At 38.6% G+C, this 17,289-nt stretch overlaps 1 protein-coding gene across 2 annotated transcripts; it reads left to right on the top strand.

Moving 5' to 3' along the window:
* Positions 1-3,753: 3,753 nt before the first annotated feature.
* ELP6 (elongator protein 6) lies at positions 3,754-13,107 on the top strand. 2 transcript variants are annotated; one of them, XM_088898991.1, is made up of 7 exons: positions 3,754-4,092; positions 8,721-9,048; positions 9,247-9,319; positions 9,910-10,121; positions 10,230-10,376; positions 12,022-12,170; positions 12,336-13,107. In XM_088898991.1, exons 2-6 carry the CDS (start codon positions 8,821-8,823, stop codon positions 12,142-12,144), a joined length of 783 nt encoding a protein of 260 aa, XP_088755117.1. In that variant the 5' UTR covers positions 3,754-4,092; positions 8,721-8,820; the 3' UTR covers positions 12,145-12,170; positions 12,336-13,107. The 2 variants fall into 2 exon arrangements, with proteins under 2 accessions (XP_088755117.1, XP_010253457.1); XM_010255155.3 differs by lacking the exon at positions 12,336-13,107 and having other exon boundaries at positions 3,755-4,092; positions 12,022-12,299.
* The last annotated feature ends 4,182 nt before the right edge of the window (positions 13,108-17,289 follow it).

Genomic DNA, 17,289 nt, shown 5'->3' with positions numbered 1-17,289 from the left:
AATCGTCCAAGAAAGAGGAGGAAGGGGGCCCAGATTCAAAGTGCTTCAAATATGTGTAATTGAATTCTATGGTTCAAAATTCTTTTTTTTTTTTTTGAAAAACAGTCAAATATGTCTTCTACGTTCTAAGATGAACTATTTCTCATCTGTGTTCTTTCCATTTGATCAAACAGAGGCAACGTCGCCGGTTTTGCCTGTTCGCGACCGGCAGCCATCTGTAGTGTGACCCCACAGAAATGCGAAATCGTCCAAGAAAGAGGAGGAAGGGGGCCCAGATTCAAAGTGCTTCAAATATGTGTAATTGAATTCTATGGTTCAAAATTCTTTTTTTTTTTTTTTGAAAAACAGTCAAATTTGTCTTCTACGTTCTAAGATGAACTATTTCTCATCTGTGTTCTTTCCATTTGCTTCTTTATAAGTTTGCAGCATAGATAGTTTTTTTTTTTTGATAAATATAGCAGATCTGGACTTTGATAGAAGTTTGGGTTTTAAAAAATAAACTGTAAAGAGTTTGGGTTTGAGTTTTGTTTCATTTTCTTGAAAAAAAAGATGATAATTTTAACATTTTCAAAAGTTTTAAATCCCATATGAGGTCACCTGATATACATAATTGACGGTCTTAAATCGCATGAAAATTTCTCCTTTTTTTTATTCCAATCAATCATTAGCTTGTCGGACTAGTGATTAATATCTGTTAAAATTAAATCTCTAGGCCCGATACGCATGTTTTATTGCAAACAGAGCTTAAGCTTTTTTTAACATCTGCTCATCTAGCAGTTGTATGACTTGGGAAGACTTCATTTAAAAAGTGGTTCGTAGGCAAAAATCATCTGAAAGGGGCCACGTGGCACATTCAGATTATCTTTATTTGATGGATGGTCAGTATTCGTTTGATCATCTCTCCACGTGGATGAGATAAAAGGTCCACGTAAGTACTCTAGTTGACTCGTTGATAATATTTTTCCACATGTATTTTCTTTTTTTTTTATGAACAACTTTCACATGTTGTGGGCCATCCAGTTAATTTGTGAGTTTTCATTTTTGCTCCCAACTTTCACATGGTCCTCTCGGGGCTATGCTTCTAGTCTTGATCTCGCTGAATGTTGTAGGGAGATGGGTAGCAGCAGCTTGAGACACATTTTCGAGAAGAATGGACTCTGCTTGTATGTTCCAAGGGTTAATTGAAGATACAGTCAAGGACTCGGGTAGGACCGTAGGACTATTTAGAGTTCAATGGGCCCGGCAGACGCAACAATGAAAGAGGAGTGGTACTGACCCATTTGTCTTCCCAAAGATATGTAATTAGCTTTGACCATCCCCTATCCTTTTAATCAATTCAATCCTTTGGACAGATGATGTATTTCAGATTGGTCATTAGACTCCCATATTTCCCCATTAGAGTTTGGGCCGAGAGAATCTTGATTGCTCATTAGACTCCAGGCACTCTTTGTAAGGAGCGCATTATTCATCGGAGACGATAACCCTTCCTATCGGTAAGAAGTCCTGTGCCGGATGGTAGGCGTGTTCATGATTCGGTTAACTGAATTATAGTTTCTTTTTGTAAATCGAACTGTTAGTGTCGGTTTTTTCATTTTGTCAAATCGAAATCAAACTAGTACCATCAGTCAACCGGTTCATCGGTTTCGATTTTTTATCGATTCAGTTTTTTAGTTTTTTATATTTATAATATATATTATAGAATATAATATTATAAATAATAAATGATATATAATATATTATAAATATTTTAAAAATATATAATATATTTGTAAATAGATCATTATAAATATAATATAAAATACATAGAAAATATGTGACATATATTTAAAATATTTATAAAATATACATATAAATATATATACCAGTCGGTTCGGTTAACCGTCGGTTTTTTTATAGGGTTAACCGAAAACCAAATCGATCATTTGGTTTTTCAAAAATTCCAAACCGATCGATTCATTTAACCACATTTTGCAGTTCGATTTTCTCAATTCGATTTGTTTTTTCGGTTTTTCATGAACACCCTTACCGGATGGTAGTCAAATGAAAAAATCGTGTATTAAGGTCCCCCTTACCTATCCACTATATTTTGGTACCATAAGTGTAGCCACTCTTGGTTTTATCAAAAAAGGTGTTGACTCGAGGAACTTTTGGATACCGTTAAGGCGATTCAGAATTATTCTTTTCCGAGCACCTATATTTTCAAAAGTTTATCAATTCCAGTCTCTAGCCATTATAGGAATCTTCTTGGTGGCTTGGCTTGAAAAATATAAAGAAAGAGCAAAAGATACTTCTAATGGTATCTGCCAGCAGAACTCCCGACCGTTGTGGAGTACCGAACGAAGATTTCTGGAGGAGCTTTTTCCTTGAATTATTGCTGATGCTTCTCTATTGGAACGATCTGGTTCTGGGCTCCTTCGAGAATGAGAAGAATCACATCTAATAAGCTGAAAAATGAGAAAAACGAAGAACAGAAATTAATTGTTTGATTATTTTACTTGGAAATTTTTACAAGTTTGATAGTAAAAGTAAAAAAGAAAAGAGAGAGATATTTAATTATAAATAAATCTCAAGAAATAGACGTGTCTGCATTTATGATAAGTGACAAATTTTGATATGAGAAGATCAATAAAATGGTAGAACAAAATTCATGAAGCAATCCGGAACGAAGGAAAAACAAATGAAATTTTAGTTGAAAAGAATTGGCCATTGGCAGAGGATTTTCATGAATATATATATATATATATATATATATATATATATATATTAAGTAGCGAAAAAAACAATCAGTCAAAGAAGTACACCCTACAAATTTCTGACGTGGAAAAATATATATTCAAGTCTGAATAGAGGCTAATGTTTTTTTTTTTAATCTTAAATGTGACTCAACATGCCTCACAATCCCTACGGCTTTGGGAAGAACAGAGATCAGGGATTTAAGCGCAGAAGAATGACACACAAGGTTCTCTTTACAAAGAAGCAAATAACATCAACCATGCAAATCTTCCCAACACATTGACAATCTTCGAAGTCAACCTTGGGCTTTGATGAGTGATCACAGCTCCATAGGCTAAGATAGTTCTTGCATGAACTCTCGAGCACCAACAATGCATTGCCAGTGGTGGCAGAGTTCGAGAGAGACCTCAGCACCGGTTTTCCAAGGCAAAGATCAGAACTCCAACTGTTAGATAATATGTCAACAAACATGTGTAAATGGGAAAGGGAAAGATGACAATATGTCGACAGGCGTATTTTAATAAAAACATGTACAAATTAATATGCAAAAGGGTAAAATAGGTTTTTGGAAAGATTTGATCATTGGTTTAACATTTTTCGTCATGATTATTGATGGAAGAGAGGTTTTTGTCAAATTTTTTAAAAATAGCGAGAAGTTTTTGCTAAAGTGAAACTATAGGAGAGGTTTTTATGATTGTCAAAAAGTTAAGGGGAGATTTTTGTGAATATATAATTATTATTTTATTAATACTTTATTATTATTATTATTATTATTTAATAATTAACATCTTAGTATTTATTATTAATTTATGAGTATTTTACTATTTTATTATTATATTTTATGAATAATATATTATTTTATGAATTTTTTATTATTTTGTTTATTATTTTTAAAATTAAAGTATTATTGAATAATTAATGTGTTAGTATTTTATTAAAATAAAAACAAGTAATATTACACATTTAACTCATGGGAGATGCTCCCAATGCGCGGCTAATGTGATGTGAGGTTGGTCCCGTGAGACGCGTTGTGTGGATTTCGCTCTGTTAGGAGCAAATCCTAATTCGTTTCTCAATCGTCGAAGCCCTAAAACATACTGTCGAACTCGAACTCTAAAGTCTAAAGTGGCTCACCAGTCACCACTCATCACTCACCTCTCCGGACTCCGGCTATTCCTCCGTCATCGCGGAACGGCCCGAACCCAGAAGCTGGCACCATTGTCTCGTCCATTCACTACACGATCTGCAACTCTGCATCGGCTCTCCGCCTCGCCTTCTGTCTCTCCAGTCCTCCTGTCCTCCATCGTTGTTGAACCCAGAATCCCAGATATTGAGACACATGCTCTAGCACGATTTCAGGTGACATCCGAGCTACTGGTTTTATTCGGTTTCCTTTTTTTTTTTGCTGTAGAATAAGATGAATTGTAGTCAAGTCGCGCCATATCTGGTTTTCCAAACACAGAGACTTCACTCCTTTTTTTTTCTGCAAAATAAGAGTAGTTTTTAGTTCCTTGACTGAACATAGACTTCAATTCATGATTCAATTAACAGAGATTTCTCCAAACACGGAGTTTTCTTCTTTCGCTCTCCCCTACTAGCCGTCTTGAATGCCGCTTTAGATATGACCCAGGTCTAAGCAATACTCCTTTGACTCCTGGCCAAGTCAATTTTCATTTACATGTGAACTATTTTAAATGCAAAAATTGCTAACACTGACTCACAGTTAGATTGAAAAAAACATCGAATTGCTAATATTCTATTAATTGAGTAAAACCATCAATACTCAATTGGGTAATGATCCTTATCAATACAAGGTGGGAAAACAGCATTGATGTGAACCATAAGATTAAACATATATTCAATCCAGAGGGTCTTCTGCTTGGTGATGGTGAATGATTTGCAGAAATCCAGCATTTTGTATAGGGAAATTCCGTACTTGAACTGATTAGGAAACCATAGTTTAAAAATTAAAAGAAGTAAGATGGGTCAGGTCTCAGGTCATAATCATAATTTCAGCATAGAAGACTTCAGTATTAGAAATATAGGATTATAGCAGTATAGGACACCTTAGGCTATGTTTGGGTTGGTAGATAAAAGAGAAACAGAAAAAATGAGGTAAAGTTCTTAACCCACAATTTTTTAATTATTTTCTATTATACCAAACACAGCAATAAGATTCAGCTGACTAAAATGACTTTCTGATTCTATCTCTTGTAAAAAAAAAAATCCAAGCTATAAGATTTTGTAAGTGTTCCCACTGGAAACCGTATTAGAAAAGAAGTTGCACGAAACCATATCAAAATGGTTGGTTCCCATGCCAAAATGGTTTCTCAGACCATATTGTAATGGTTTGGTCCAAGATCTTTTCAAAACCGCACCAGGCTGGATGGCGAACACCACCCCTAGCGCCAGCCCACCCATTAATGACCCACAACCCACTAGTGACCATATTAATTTCTTGTCAGTGGGCTGTGGGTAACAACCCACCCTGACCCTCACGCTTACCCACCCACCCACACTGGCCTGCTTAGTGCTTATCTAAAGCAAGCAATTACATGCAGCCACAAGACCAAAGCAGGTTGGGCTAACTCATTCACCCATGAATCATCAATTAAACAAAACAATATCCAATATGCTTCTATGCTGCCACGTGTCAGAATTTGTCAGTTCAACCCCTTTACTCAGAACACACCAATTTCAGCAAAAAACAAAATTACATCCCATGTCCATGCTGCCATGGTCACAATCAGGTTGGATAAACTCATTTGATCCAGGTTTCCTCTCCAATCCAAGCGGAAGCAAACCAAAATGGGCTTGTTTAGCAAAAAGGATGAACCTGCCCAAAATAGTTGTGGAATCAGATAACAACTATTGTTGTGGGTTTAGTTCAGGTTGCCAGATGGATTCTTCTCTCTCTTTCTTTTCCCTCCATGCCAGTCTTGTTTAATCACATCTCCAATCCAGTTCTTTATCCTTTAGATCTCTCATCTCATAGGTGGTGAGAATTTCTAGATTTTCAGCAAAAAACTTAATTCTTTTTTTCTTCCTATTTTATGTTCATATAAGAATGCTCCATTATAGTTGGGACCAGTAGTTGATTTGAGTTGATGTTTGTGTAAGAATGGGAAATCGGCTTACAACAAAACATGCCACATGAAGGATTTTTCAGCAAAAAACCTTTTTTTTTTCTTTATTCTTTGCATGAGTGAATTTTGTTGTATGTGATGTATGTCTAACAATAATCTCATAGTGACGAGCTTAACTATCCTAATCTCATGGTGAGGACTAGTAGAGGTGGCAATTAGGGAGGTTTGGGCAGGTTGGGCTTGGGAGCATCAACTCACCAACCCATCAGTGACCCATTTCATAACACTTCTAACAACAATCTTCTCCTAAATATTCCCTCTTACACAGACAGATTTGAAAAATCTTCTACCTTTAAATCTATGATGATAAAGTCAATGTAGTTTGATGTAGAAGCTATCCATTTCAACAATTACTAGAGGATTAAAAATGTAGATTAAGTATACAATGACGCTAGTTTCTTCCTACCTCTCAACATAAACATGTATATACTAATGTATTTTGGGATGCTGGTCAAATTTATGGGTAAGTAGCAAATCTAAAAGCCAAACTATTGTTGAAGGGGTTCATACGATTTTCGAATTAGTGTCCATCTGGGAGAGTTCTATGTTGTACTTACAGAGTGCTTTAAGGACTTCTCAAATGAATCATTTTTATCCCTATTTCTTTTTGTTTCTCTTCTTTATACATAGATCTTTATTTTGTTATGATACATGGTACTACAGGTGGATAATGTGGTATTATTTGTTAGTACCAATAAGTGCTCAGCAGTTATTCCGTGAATTTCCTAAAACAAATATATTATCAATAAATTGCCCTGATGTCAATTTGCTTCTTTTTTCCCTCTACTTAAAGTTTATGCCAACTTTTTTATTGGAAAACAAAATACACACACACAAACACAAAAAGAAAAAGATCTGAGAGGAGAAATGGATCATTTCTTTACACGCTTACACCCACTTAATTGTATTACAATTTGCATAACCTATCTTATAATTATATTACAAAGCCACACTGAAAATAAAAGCAAAGTTTCCACCATAATCAAGTAATCAACCTGAATGATATATCATGTCCTGCTGTTTAATTTCCTTTTTTGACTACCTTCCAGGCCACCACAACTACTCTTCTTTAAGACCACATTTATAGATGAATCATTTAACAATGTATATGGCACTAAATAGAAGGGAATGGTGAAACAGAATTCATTTAGCCAAATCCATAGTTGGATAAGGTTTAGACGATGATGATTTATAGATGAATCATCATGAATTGGGCATAGTTTTCAAGGCGCCAAGGTGAGGCTAGGCGACTGGGGGGCGCCTAGGCGATGGATTTTTTATGTTAAAAACATAGATCCTAGGGTAGTTCCCTAGGTACCATAACTATATTTCTTTAATAATTATTCATGATTTTCATAAGAAAAGTATAAATTTCATATTAAAGTATAGAAAATCAACATATTCATGAGAAGAAAAGGAAGAAGGAAAATAAATTCAAAAAATATAGGGGCTGAACCCTTATTTTTGTTATAGGAAAAGAAGAAAATAAAAAGTATTGGTAGTAGTAGTAGAAGAAGAAGAGATGGAAAGTTTCAAGGAAACTCTGAATTGTCGAGTGGAAAATCTCCCCCTTTCTTATTTGGGCATGCCACTAGGAGGTAACCCAAAAACTTCAAGCTTTTGGGAACCCGTGGTGGAAAAGTGCTTATGGTAACCCCGGAGCTGCCGGCATTGGAAGAATTCTAAGAGATGAGAATGGCCACACATGCTGGGTTTATAGTGATCCGATTGGGATAGCTGACTCAACAAAGGCAGAAGTGTTAGCAGTTCTAACAGGGATTCACCTAGTCAGCAAAGTGGGTATCCAAAGCTTCTCAATTGAAGGTGACTCAGCCAATACTATAAGATGGTTGGAGCAACAGGAAACTGGACCTTGGAGACTTGGTCACTTCCTATCAGAGGCAAGGGACCTCCTGGCTCCTTTGAATGTTTCTCTAACCTGGATCCCAAGGGAACTAAATGTAATGGCAGATGGTCTAGCAAAATTAGGAGTTATTCTAGAGTCTCTGTACTGTGATTCCTGCCCTCCTGTGTAATTCTCAGGGGTCTCGCCCCTCTTTTGTATTTGTACACACTCTTGTGTACATCTCCTTTCTTCAATAAAATTGTTAACTTTTCTCAAAAAAAAAAAGAATATATGGAAGAGGAAAATGTGCTGATTAGATAAAATTTTTAGTTCTTCCTTACTTATTGGTTCAGGTTTTTAAGTCTTTGAGGGTTCAATACAGCATTTAGCAATGTTTGTGTTGATTAAACCCTAATAAATAAGAAAATAATAAAAAGAAATTAGTATATAAACACACAAAATGATTATTTTAGTCTAATAATGTCTATTTTATAATTATAATCTCAAAAAAGAATGAATAAAAAAGTATTTTATAGTAGGAAGCAAAAAACTGTTAGGCGATTAGGCGAGGTGAGTCTCAAAGGGCGCCTTGTCGCCTTGACAACTATGGAATTGGGTTATTTGATCTAAATTCTATTAGGGTTTTTCTTTTCCAACCAGTCACTGAAAAAAACCAGGTAACAATAACCAATCGCAAATAATATGAGAGTTCAACAGGGGCATTTTGTGAAATAAGACATTCTATTGGGCTTTTCAATAGCTAGCACATTTTACCAAACGTATATGCAACTTAAGCAAATTGTAAACAAACAAATCCCTATAGTTAAGTGCTCAACCAAAGCACCTTCTTGGAACCCCACCCAGCTTTTATGGTTTATTGTCATTTGGGTCAGATTTGAACAAACCCAACCAAATCAAAATTGATTCAACTCTGCCCAGATGTTTGGTACTGTTTGCTTTTAAACACTGACAAGTTTCAGTGTTTTCATTTCCAGGAGCAGGAAATTGATGCTTGAGTTCAAAGTTCAAACTTAGAAACCATTAGGCCATTTTTGGAAAACCTCAAATTTGCCATCATCACTGAACAGTAGAAACATGGATAACCATTCAAATCTGCTCGACGAAGCTTTGGGATTTAATAGCAAAGCTAGGGTTTCACCTTCAGGTCGAGTTGTGCTCATTGAGGACAGTGTTGAGACCAGTGGCTCATTTGTTCTTCACCACCTCATGAAACATGCTCTCTCCCTCAACTGCTCTGGTATCGTGCTCTTTGTTGCCCTCGCACAACCATTTTCTCATTATGACCGCATCTTAAGAAAACTTGTAAGATGCTTCGATCTTGGTTCTATCATAATTTTTTTGGGGGGCATAGTGTCAAACATATTAATTGTTAACTCATTAGTGGCATAACTTATTTTTTTTTTATGACTTATGTAATAGGATTCATATGCTCTAGAGACACTGAATGATCTTCTCAATTCACGATTCTTGTTAAATTATTCATATGTTTCTTCTAAACAGGGTTGCAACTTGGTTGCACAGAGAGACAATAACAGATTATTTTTCTTCGACATGCTTAAGCTGGGCTGTCTAGGTGAGGAAACAAAGTAAAATTGGTCATTCCTTGGCATCTACATCACATTTTTTATATATTGTTGTAATTCCAATGAATACTAGCAATCATCAACTTTTAATTATCTGCAGATTTTGGTACACAATGTGAAACAACTAATTTATCAAAAAAAAAAAAAAACAATGTGAAACAACCAAGTATCAAAGTTGTTAGTCTGAACATAGCACATGGTCCTTCAAGTCGTAGCATAATGAGTACCACCATCAATGGTGTTTGAGCTTGCAACATAAGCAATAAAACAAGCACTTCTGTCTATGTCAGCAATCTTCCAATCCCATAGATTGGTGGAGTTCCACATTTTCTTGTTCTTTAGATGTTCCATCTACGCATGAGAAAACAACTTGTAACCAACTTGGCTTCTTGCAAAATAACCAATCAAGTGAATATTAGCTGAAAAACGGAACTACTTATCTTCCTAAATTCATATCCAGCCCTAATTGTCATCTTAGAATAACGTGAATATATTTATTGCATTATTTTTTAGTCGGATATATTTATTGCATTAGTTCATTACATAACAGTAATTCTTTTTCCACTGGATTCATGATTAGATGGAGATGGAGGAAAAATCATTGAAGGTCAACTGCTTGAATTGTATGGGAAGATCCAAAAAACTATAGAAACTGATGCATTACCTGATCAAAGCAAGAATCCTATTACAATTATGATAGATGATATATCTCTTATGGAGGTTGCTGCTCATGGTTCTTCAAATCATGTCTTAGACTTTCTGCATTACTGTCACACTCTCACCTTAGGACCTGTAAGACTCATGGACAACTTTCTATTAGTTCTTTGTAGCACTTTAATTTTGTATTGCATCTGATTCCTTTTCATAACTCTATTTTTCTTTACTTTCTTCTTGTATTAGGGCTGCTCACTAGTTGTACTAAATCATGAGGACATTTATTCAAGCTTGACAGGACCTACACTTATTCTGGAAATGGAATATATTGCAGACATTGTGATAAAAGCAGAGCCTCTAGCAACTGGTTTGGCTTCTGATGTGCATGGACAGGTATCACTCTGGTTCATAGTTTTCAAGGCGTCTAGACAATTCTGGGCCACACTGGCCCACACTGGCCCTAGGTGATAAAAAATTATAATATAAAAAAAAAACTTACTTTTGGCTAGTTTCCTAGTTTTATATACCCATTCAGCATGTATGTTAATCGAGGAAATAACAATTCTCTTTATTAAGAACATTAAATTTCCTCTAAAAATGTGGCAAATCATCACATCTAAAAGATACAAAACTTTTACATATATTAATTTCTTTCTTTTTCAAAAATAATGCTACTATAATAAGTATTTAATAGAGCAAATTCATATTAATTAGTAGCTAAAGAAGGTTATTAACTTTATATGATAAATATTCAAAATGGAAAGTAAAATAGAAAAAAAAACAAGGATGGAGTTTCAGCTTTATTTAATTAGAGAGAGAGAATAGAAAAAAGAATATTCTTCTATTCTTTCTTTTTCTCTTCTCAAAACCCTTTGATCTTTTAAATTTCAATAGTAAAACATTAAAACAAAGTATAATTGATATATATAGCATATAATAAAATATATTAGCACATGCATTAATAAGATACAGCAATATAAATGATATTATAAAAGGCACCCACCTTGTCATTTTTGTCGCCTAGAAGGGCGCCTAGTTGCTAAAAGTCAAGGCGTTTGGGTGAGGCGCCCAGCCAAGGGCGCCTAGGCGACGCCTTGACAACTATGCTCTGGTTATTGGTGCCCCATATGTTTTCATCACATCATCTTTGTCTTTTGCTTTCTACAATTTGGAAGAAAAAGCATTTCTTGATCAAGAAATTTGACATCTGATACTGAGTTGCTCTAGTAATTAGTCTAAGGGATATTTACACTGGATCATACAATCAAATCTGAATTTGTTGATCTGAACTATCTGTCATACAACTAAATTTGAATAATTTCGGGAAGGAGGTTCTGTTTGAGGATGTAGAAGGCTTGGGTCTGACGGGGGGAGGTGGGAGTTTTCTTCTGTTTTGTTGCCTTCAAGCTGCAGTGCATCTTACTCAGAGGTTCAAGTTGTGGGTGAAAGGGGAGGGGAATTGCGTAGCTGTGGTTGTTATGTTTTTGGACCCTGGATTTTGTCTGTATGTTAATGTGACAGTTTCAAATTTTGGGTTTTAGTTTTATGTTTCTTTTGGGGTGTTTGGTTTAGTAAGAGTTTTGTGGGGTTGATGTGATGGATATGGGTGTAAAGTTTTCAAAGAAAGTGTTTGGGAGATTGTTGGTCCTTAGTTTTATTTGGAGGTGTTCCCTCCACACCTCTCCAGGTTGTAATCGTTTTTTCTTTTTAATGAATTTTATTTTTACTATAAAAAAAATACAACCAGGTTTGAATTTGTTGATGTGAACTATCTAACTTTTTAATTGTTTGATCAATGAAATATTCTTTTTTATCAATAACCAATGAAACACTCTTTACCGGAGAACCTAAAATCTAAGTGACTTGAAATTTGAAAATATGTTTCACTGATTGTCATGCTATGATCAGTGAAATATTCTTTCACCCATCACTTCAAGTTGCATCCAACTACAGATTTGCGTTTTTTTAGGGTGTTAACATCAACACAAATCTTTCCCTTCAATCTACTAATTCCTATTTTCCTCCTTGTATGTTGCAGTTGATGGTTGTGAACAAGGGAATTATTGATGAAAATGGTACTTTGAGAACCAAGTTAAGAAATTTCCATTTCAAGGTCAAGGAAAACAGTGTTGAGTACTTTTATCCTGGTAGCCAGTCTTAATGAAGCTTGACAATTTGAAACTAGAGGTATGAGTGATCTCGTTCCTATATATATTTTCTTGATAAGAAAGCTTACACCTATGTAAATGTACAATGGTCATAGTATCCGGGGGTTTCCAAGTGCCAAGTAAGGTGAGAACATTTACTGATTTTCTACATACTTATCTCGTTTTCTTTGAACATGTTGAGCAGGTTTTGATCCTTATTACTTGCTCATCTGCATTTCCTTTTCAAATGCGTAGGCAACAAATGGCATCTTTCTAAAATATGAAGATGTTAAGGAGGTCTACTTCTCAAATTCACAAAGTGATGGGAACTAGTAATCCATGATTTTGTGAATCCCATATATAATCCAGGAACATGATAGAATCCACAAGTATCCATGTTACGATATCCCAATTTCACTCATCTAAACATCCTGACCAACCAACCTTCCTAAAGAATAAGCTCCCTATTTAGATATATTAATTTTTATAAAAAAAAAATCTGATTTTTGAACCATCCGAAACTACCACTAGCACCCTCTTCAAAATTACTTTTAGAATATCTGCTTCTTTCTCTTTCTTATAACTCCATAAATACCTTTCAATCAAAAGTCCTCTCCCCCAAAAAGAACAACCCCAGTTCTTCTGTACTTGCACTTTGTTGGGACCCAAATACCTTCCCCAAACCCAACACAGGGAGTGGAGCAGGCCACTACCCATCAGCAGTACTCAAGGAAGCAGAAAAGACAGGCGACAGAGCCTCAGGGACAGGCGACAGAGCCTCAGAATTAGTTACACACTGAGAGGGTGATTCTGTCGACAGAAGATATTCCCTCCATGATATTTCCCAGAGTTTGTTATCAGTTAGTTATTCTGCCAATCAGAGGATATTCCCTCTATGATTACACCTGTAGGCCAGATATATTAGGCCATACTCTTTTAAAGAAGGAATGAATGAATATCCCCTGTTTTCTCTCTCACTGAATCCCTCTTTTCCTACCTTCCCTTCTCTTCTTCCTCTCCATTTTCTGTTTCAGGAGGTTAAGCCACCCTCGAAGGGGCTTCCGAGGTGAGCGGTATCTCACCAAGTTGGTATCAGAGCAAGGTTGTAGACCAGCTATGCCGCAGACAAGATCCTCTACCATGGGAGACAGAGTCGACCAACTTGAGATTGGGTTCCACCAAGTACTGAACGAACTCAGGGATCTCAAGGTGGTCATCTCTAACCTCGCCTCCCAACAACAGTCCGGCGAGACCAGTCAGCCAACAGGGGCCGACGCCTATTTTGCTCAGGCCCACTGTGCCTTTCAAGCGCCTCTTGTGGGCTGAGATGCAGGTCCGACGCGAGAAGGGCCTCTGTTACAACTGTGATGATAAGTTTGGGCCGGGCCATAAGTGTCGGGTCCGGCGAGTATTTCTCCTTCAAACAGAGGGAGAACCGGAGGGGACAGAACCAGAGCACCTCGAAGACTGTGAGCTGATATCAGGCGAACCAGAACCGGTTGGAGTCGAGATCTCTCTACATGCTCTCATGGGCCTCAACCCTCTTCAGTCCATGTGAGTAGAAGGAAGATTGGGTGGCCGATCTGTGATGGTTTTGATTGACAGTGGCTCTACTTTGAATTTCATCACTTGCCGTTTGGCAAAGCAACTAGGTATGACTATACACCCCACTCCTCTCTTTTCAATCCATGTGGCTAATGGGAATCATATGTTGTGTGATGGTGTATGTAAGAAGGAAAGGATCCTTGTACAGGGCCATAATTTCGTGGTAGATCTCCACCCATTGGAATTCTCGGGGGCTGATATTATTTTGGGAATCCATTGGTTACGTGGCCTAGGTCCTGCACTGTGTGATTGGGCCAGAATGACAATGGATTTTTGCCAAAATGGACAGACCTGCCATTTGCAAGGGGTGCGGCCCCCTAGTCCCCGAGGTGATACCTTAGCCTCTATAATACGGGCCTCCAAGGATACTGGACAACCCTTGTTTATGTATTTAGGCATTCTGCCCACAGTTCCAATTTTAAACAATCAGGACTGTGACCAACCTACTGAAGCCCAACACCAGAGCCTAAGATCGATCCTCGATCAGTTTGGTGACATATTCAAGGAACCAAACCAGTTACCTCCACCCCAGGCCCATGACCATCAGATACCCCTCTTACCCGAATCCAAACCAGCCAATGTGAGGCCATAGAGATACCCTTATTTCCAAAAGCTGGAAATTGAGAAGGCAGCAAAAGAGCTACTGGACAAGGGGCATATACAGACCAGCACCAGCCCGTTTTCATCCCCCGTACTCCTAGTGAAGAAGAAGGATGGTAGTTGGCGGTTTTGCGTAGATTACCGGGCCCTGAATCAGATTACAATGAAGGACAAGTTCCCAATACCTCTCATTGATGAACTGCTGGACGAGTTAGAGGAAGCACAAGTGTTCTCCAAACTGGACCTACGGTCCGGGTATCATCAGATCCGGGTTCACCAGGTTGATATCCACAAGACAGCCTTTAGGACCCACGATGGCCATTATGAGTTTCTAGTTATGCCGTTTGGTCTTACCAACGCCCCCTCCACCTTTCAGGCCCTCATGAATGACATCTTCAGGCCTTTCTTAAGGCAATTTATTCTGGTATTTTTCGATGACATCTTGGTTTACAGCAAGGATTGGGGCACCCATATGAAACATCTTAAACTTACCCTCACAATTCTAAGAGAGCACCAGTTGCATGCTAAATTGGCAAAGTGCTCCTTTGGACAAAGACAGATTCAGTACTTAGGCCATGTGGTTGCTGCAGGCCAGGTCATGGCAGACCCAGAAAAGATAGGTGCCATCCAAAAATGGCCCAAGCCCACCACTGTAAAGGCTCTCAGGGGTTTTCTTGGGCTTACCGGTTATTATAGGCGCTTCTCTAAGGGGTATGGGCTTATGGCCGCCCCTCTAACACGCCTGTTAAAGAAGGATTCCTTTGGGTAGGCTGATGATGCCCAACGGGCCTTTGAAGACTTGAAGACAGCAGTTTCTAGCTCTCCAGTCCTCACTCTTCCGGATTTCTCTCAACCCTTCGAGATAGAGTGTGATGCATCGGGTGTCGGAGTGGGGGCCGTTCTGATGCAGAAGGGGCAACCCATTGCTTATTTCAGCAAAGCTCTCTCAGCAGCTTACCAAAATCAGTCCACCTATGTCAAGGAAATGATGGCCGTGGTAATGGCAGTACAGAAATGGCGTGCATACCTATTGGGACGCCAATTTATCATAAGGACAGACCAAAGAAGTTTGAAGTGCATAGCAGAACGAAGGGTGCACACCCCGGAGCAGCAAAAATGGCTTAGTAAACTAATGGGATTCGACTACCACATCGAGTATAAACCTGGACCTGCCAACAGAGTAGCTGATGCCTTATCGCAGGTAGAAGAGCTGACCCAACTAACCTGCTCTCAGCCCAGTTTTCCCTTATTTGAAGCTATACGGTAAGAAGTCAGATCTGATCCACAGCTGCAAGACATTAGGGAAAGGTGGAAAAGTGACCCTTCTCAGGTTCCGGGTTACCAAATTGTGGGGCCTGATCTTTTCTTCAAGGGTAGGTTTGTGGTTGCTCCAAATTCCACCCACAAAATTGAACTGCTAAGGTTGTTTCATGATTCCGCATTGGGAGGACATTCAGGGGTGCTACGGACCCTAAAAAGACTCAGCAGCCACTACCATTGGGTAGGAATGCGCAAGGATGTGTTGCACTATGTATCAGAATGCCCAACTTGCCAACAACAGAAATACTCCTCACAGTCACCTGCGGGCCTTCTACAACCCCTCAAGATTCCAGAGCAAGTGTGGGAAGACCTCTCCATGGATTTCATCACGGGACTCCCTCGTTCTGCAGGAAAAGAGGTCATCATGGTAGTGGTTGACCGCCTCACCAAGTATAGCCATTTCTCTGCTTTGCCTCACCCTTACACTGCAGCAATGGTGGCCGACATTTTCATACGGGACGTGGCGAAACTGCATGGAACACCAAGATTCATTGTCTCGGACCGTGACCCTGCCTTCCTAAGTTCATTTTGGAAGGAGTACTTTAGATTGCAAGGAACCCGACTACACCCATCCACCAGCTATCACCCGCAAACTGATGGACAGACTGAAGTCATTAATCGATGCTTAGAAGCCTACCTTAGATGCTTCATAGGGGAGAAGCCTAGACAATGGGCTCACTGGCTTCCGTGGGCAGAATATTGGTACAACTCAACTTATCAGTCAATTGCAGGGATGGCACCTTTCAAGGCCCTATATGGCAGAGAACCCCCTCCCATATTACCCTATGAATATGGGTTGTCCAAGGTGGCAGAAGTAGAGACTCGCCTACTGGAAAGAGACGAGATTCTTAGACTGCTCAAGGCCAATTTGACAAAGGCCCAACAACGAATGAAGATCAGCTATGACTCTCACCACCGCCCATTAGAGTTTCAGGTGGGTGATTTTGTCTACCTTAAGCTCCAACCTTACCGCCAGGTCTTAGTGGTAAGACGGGCTTGGCACAAGCTAGCTCCCAGGTATTATGGGCCCTACAAGGTGCTGGAAAGAGTGGGCCTTGTTGCTTACAGATTGGACCTCCCTACTACCTCGAAGCTTCATCCAGTGTTTCACATCTCTCTTCTCAAGAAGGCTATGGGAAATCATACTCCTATCTCATCTAGCTTACCCCAATTCACTGAAGAAGGGGACATTTACATAGAGCCCATCAAAATTGTGGATTTTCGATGGGTCCGACGAGGTGGGCAGGTTGTACCAGAAGCCAAAGTAGAATGGGCCGGGCTGCCCCCAGAAGATGCCACTTGGGAACCTTATCTAAGGCTGAATGAAAGGTTCCTGAACCTAGACCTTGAGGGCAAGGTCAATGCTAAGGAGGGAGGAATTGTTGGGACCCAAATACCTTCCCCAAACCGAGCAGGCCACTACCCATCAGCAGTACTCAAGGAAGAAGAAAAGACAGGCGACAGAGCCTCAGAATTAGTTACACACAGAGAGGGTGATTCTGTCGACAGAAGATATTCCCTCCATGATATTTCCCAGAGTTTGTTATCAGTTAGTTATTCTGCCAATCAGAGGATATTCCCTCTATGATTACACCTGTAGGCCAGATATATAAGGCCATACTCTTTTAAAGAAG

This window comes from Nelumbo nucifera, chromosome 2 (assembly GCF_055504915.1).
Source record: "Nelumbo nucifera cultivar China Antique chromosome 2, China Antique-T2T, whole genome shotgun sequence".
Lineage (NCBI taxonomy): Eukaryota > Viridiplantae > Streptophyta > Magnoliopsida > Proteales > Nelumbonaceae > Nelumbo > Nelumbo nucifera.
This window is presented reverse-complemented; position numbering and strand designations above follow the sequence as displayed.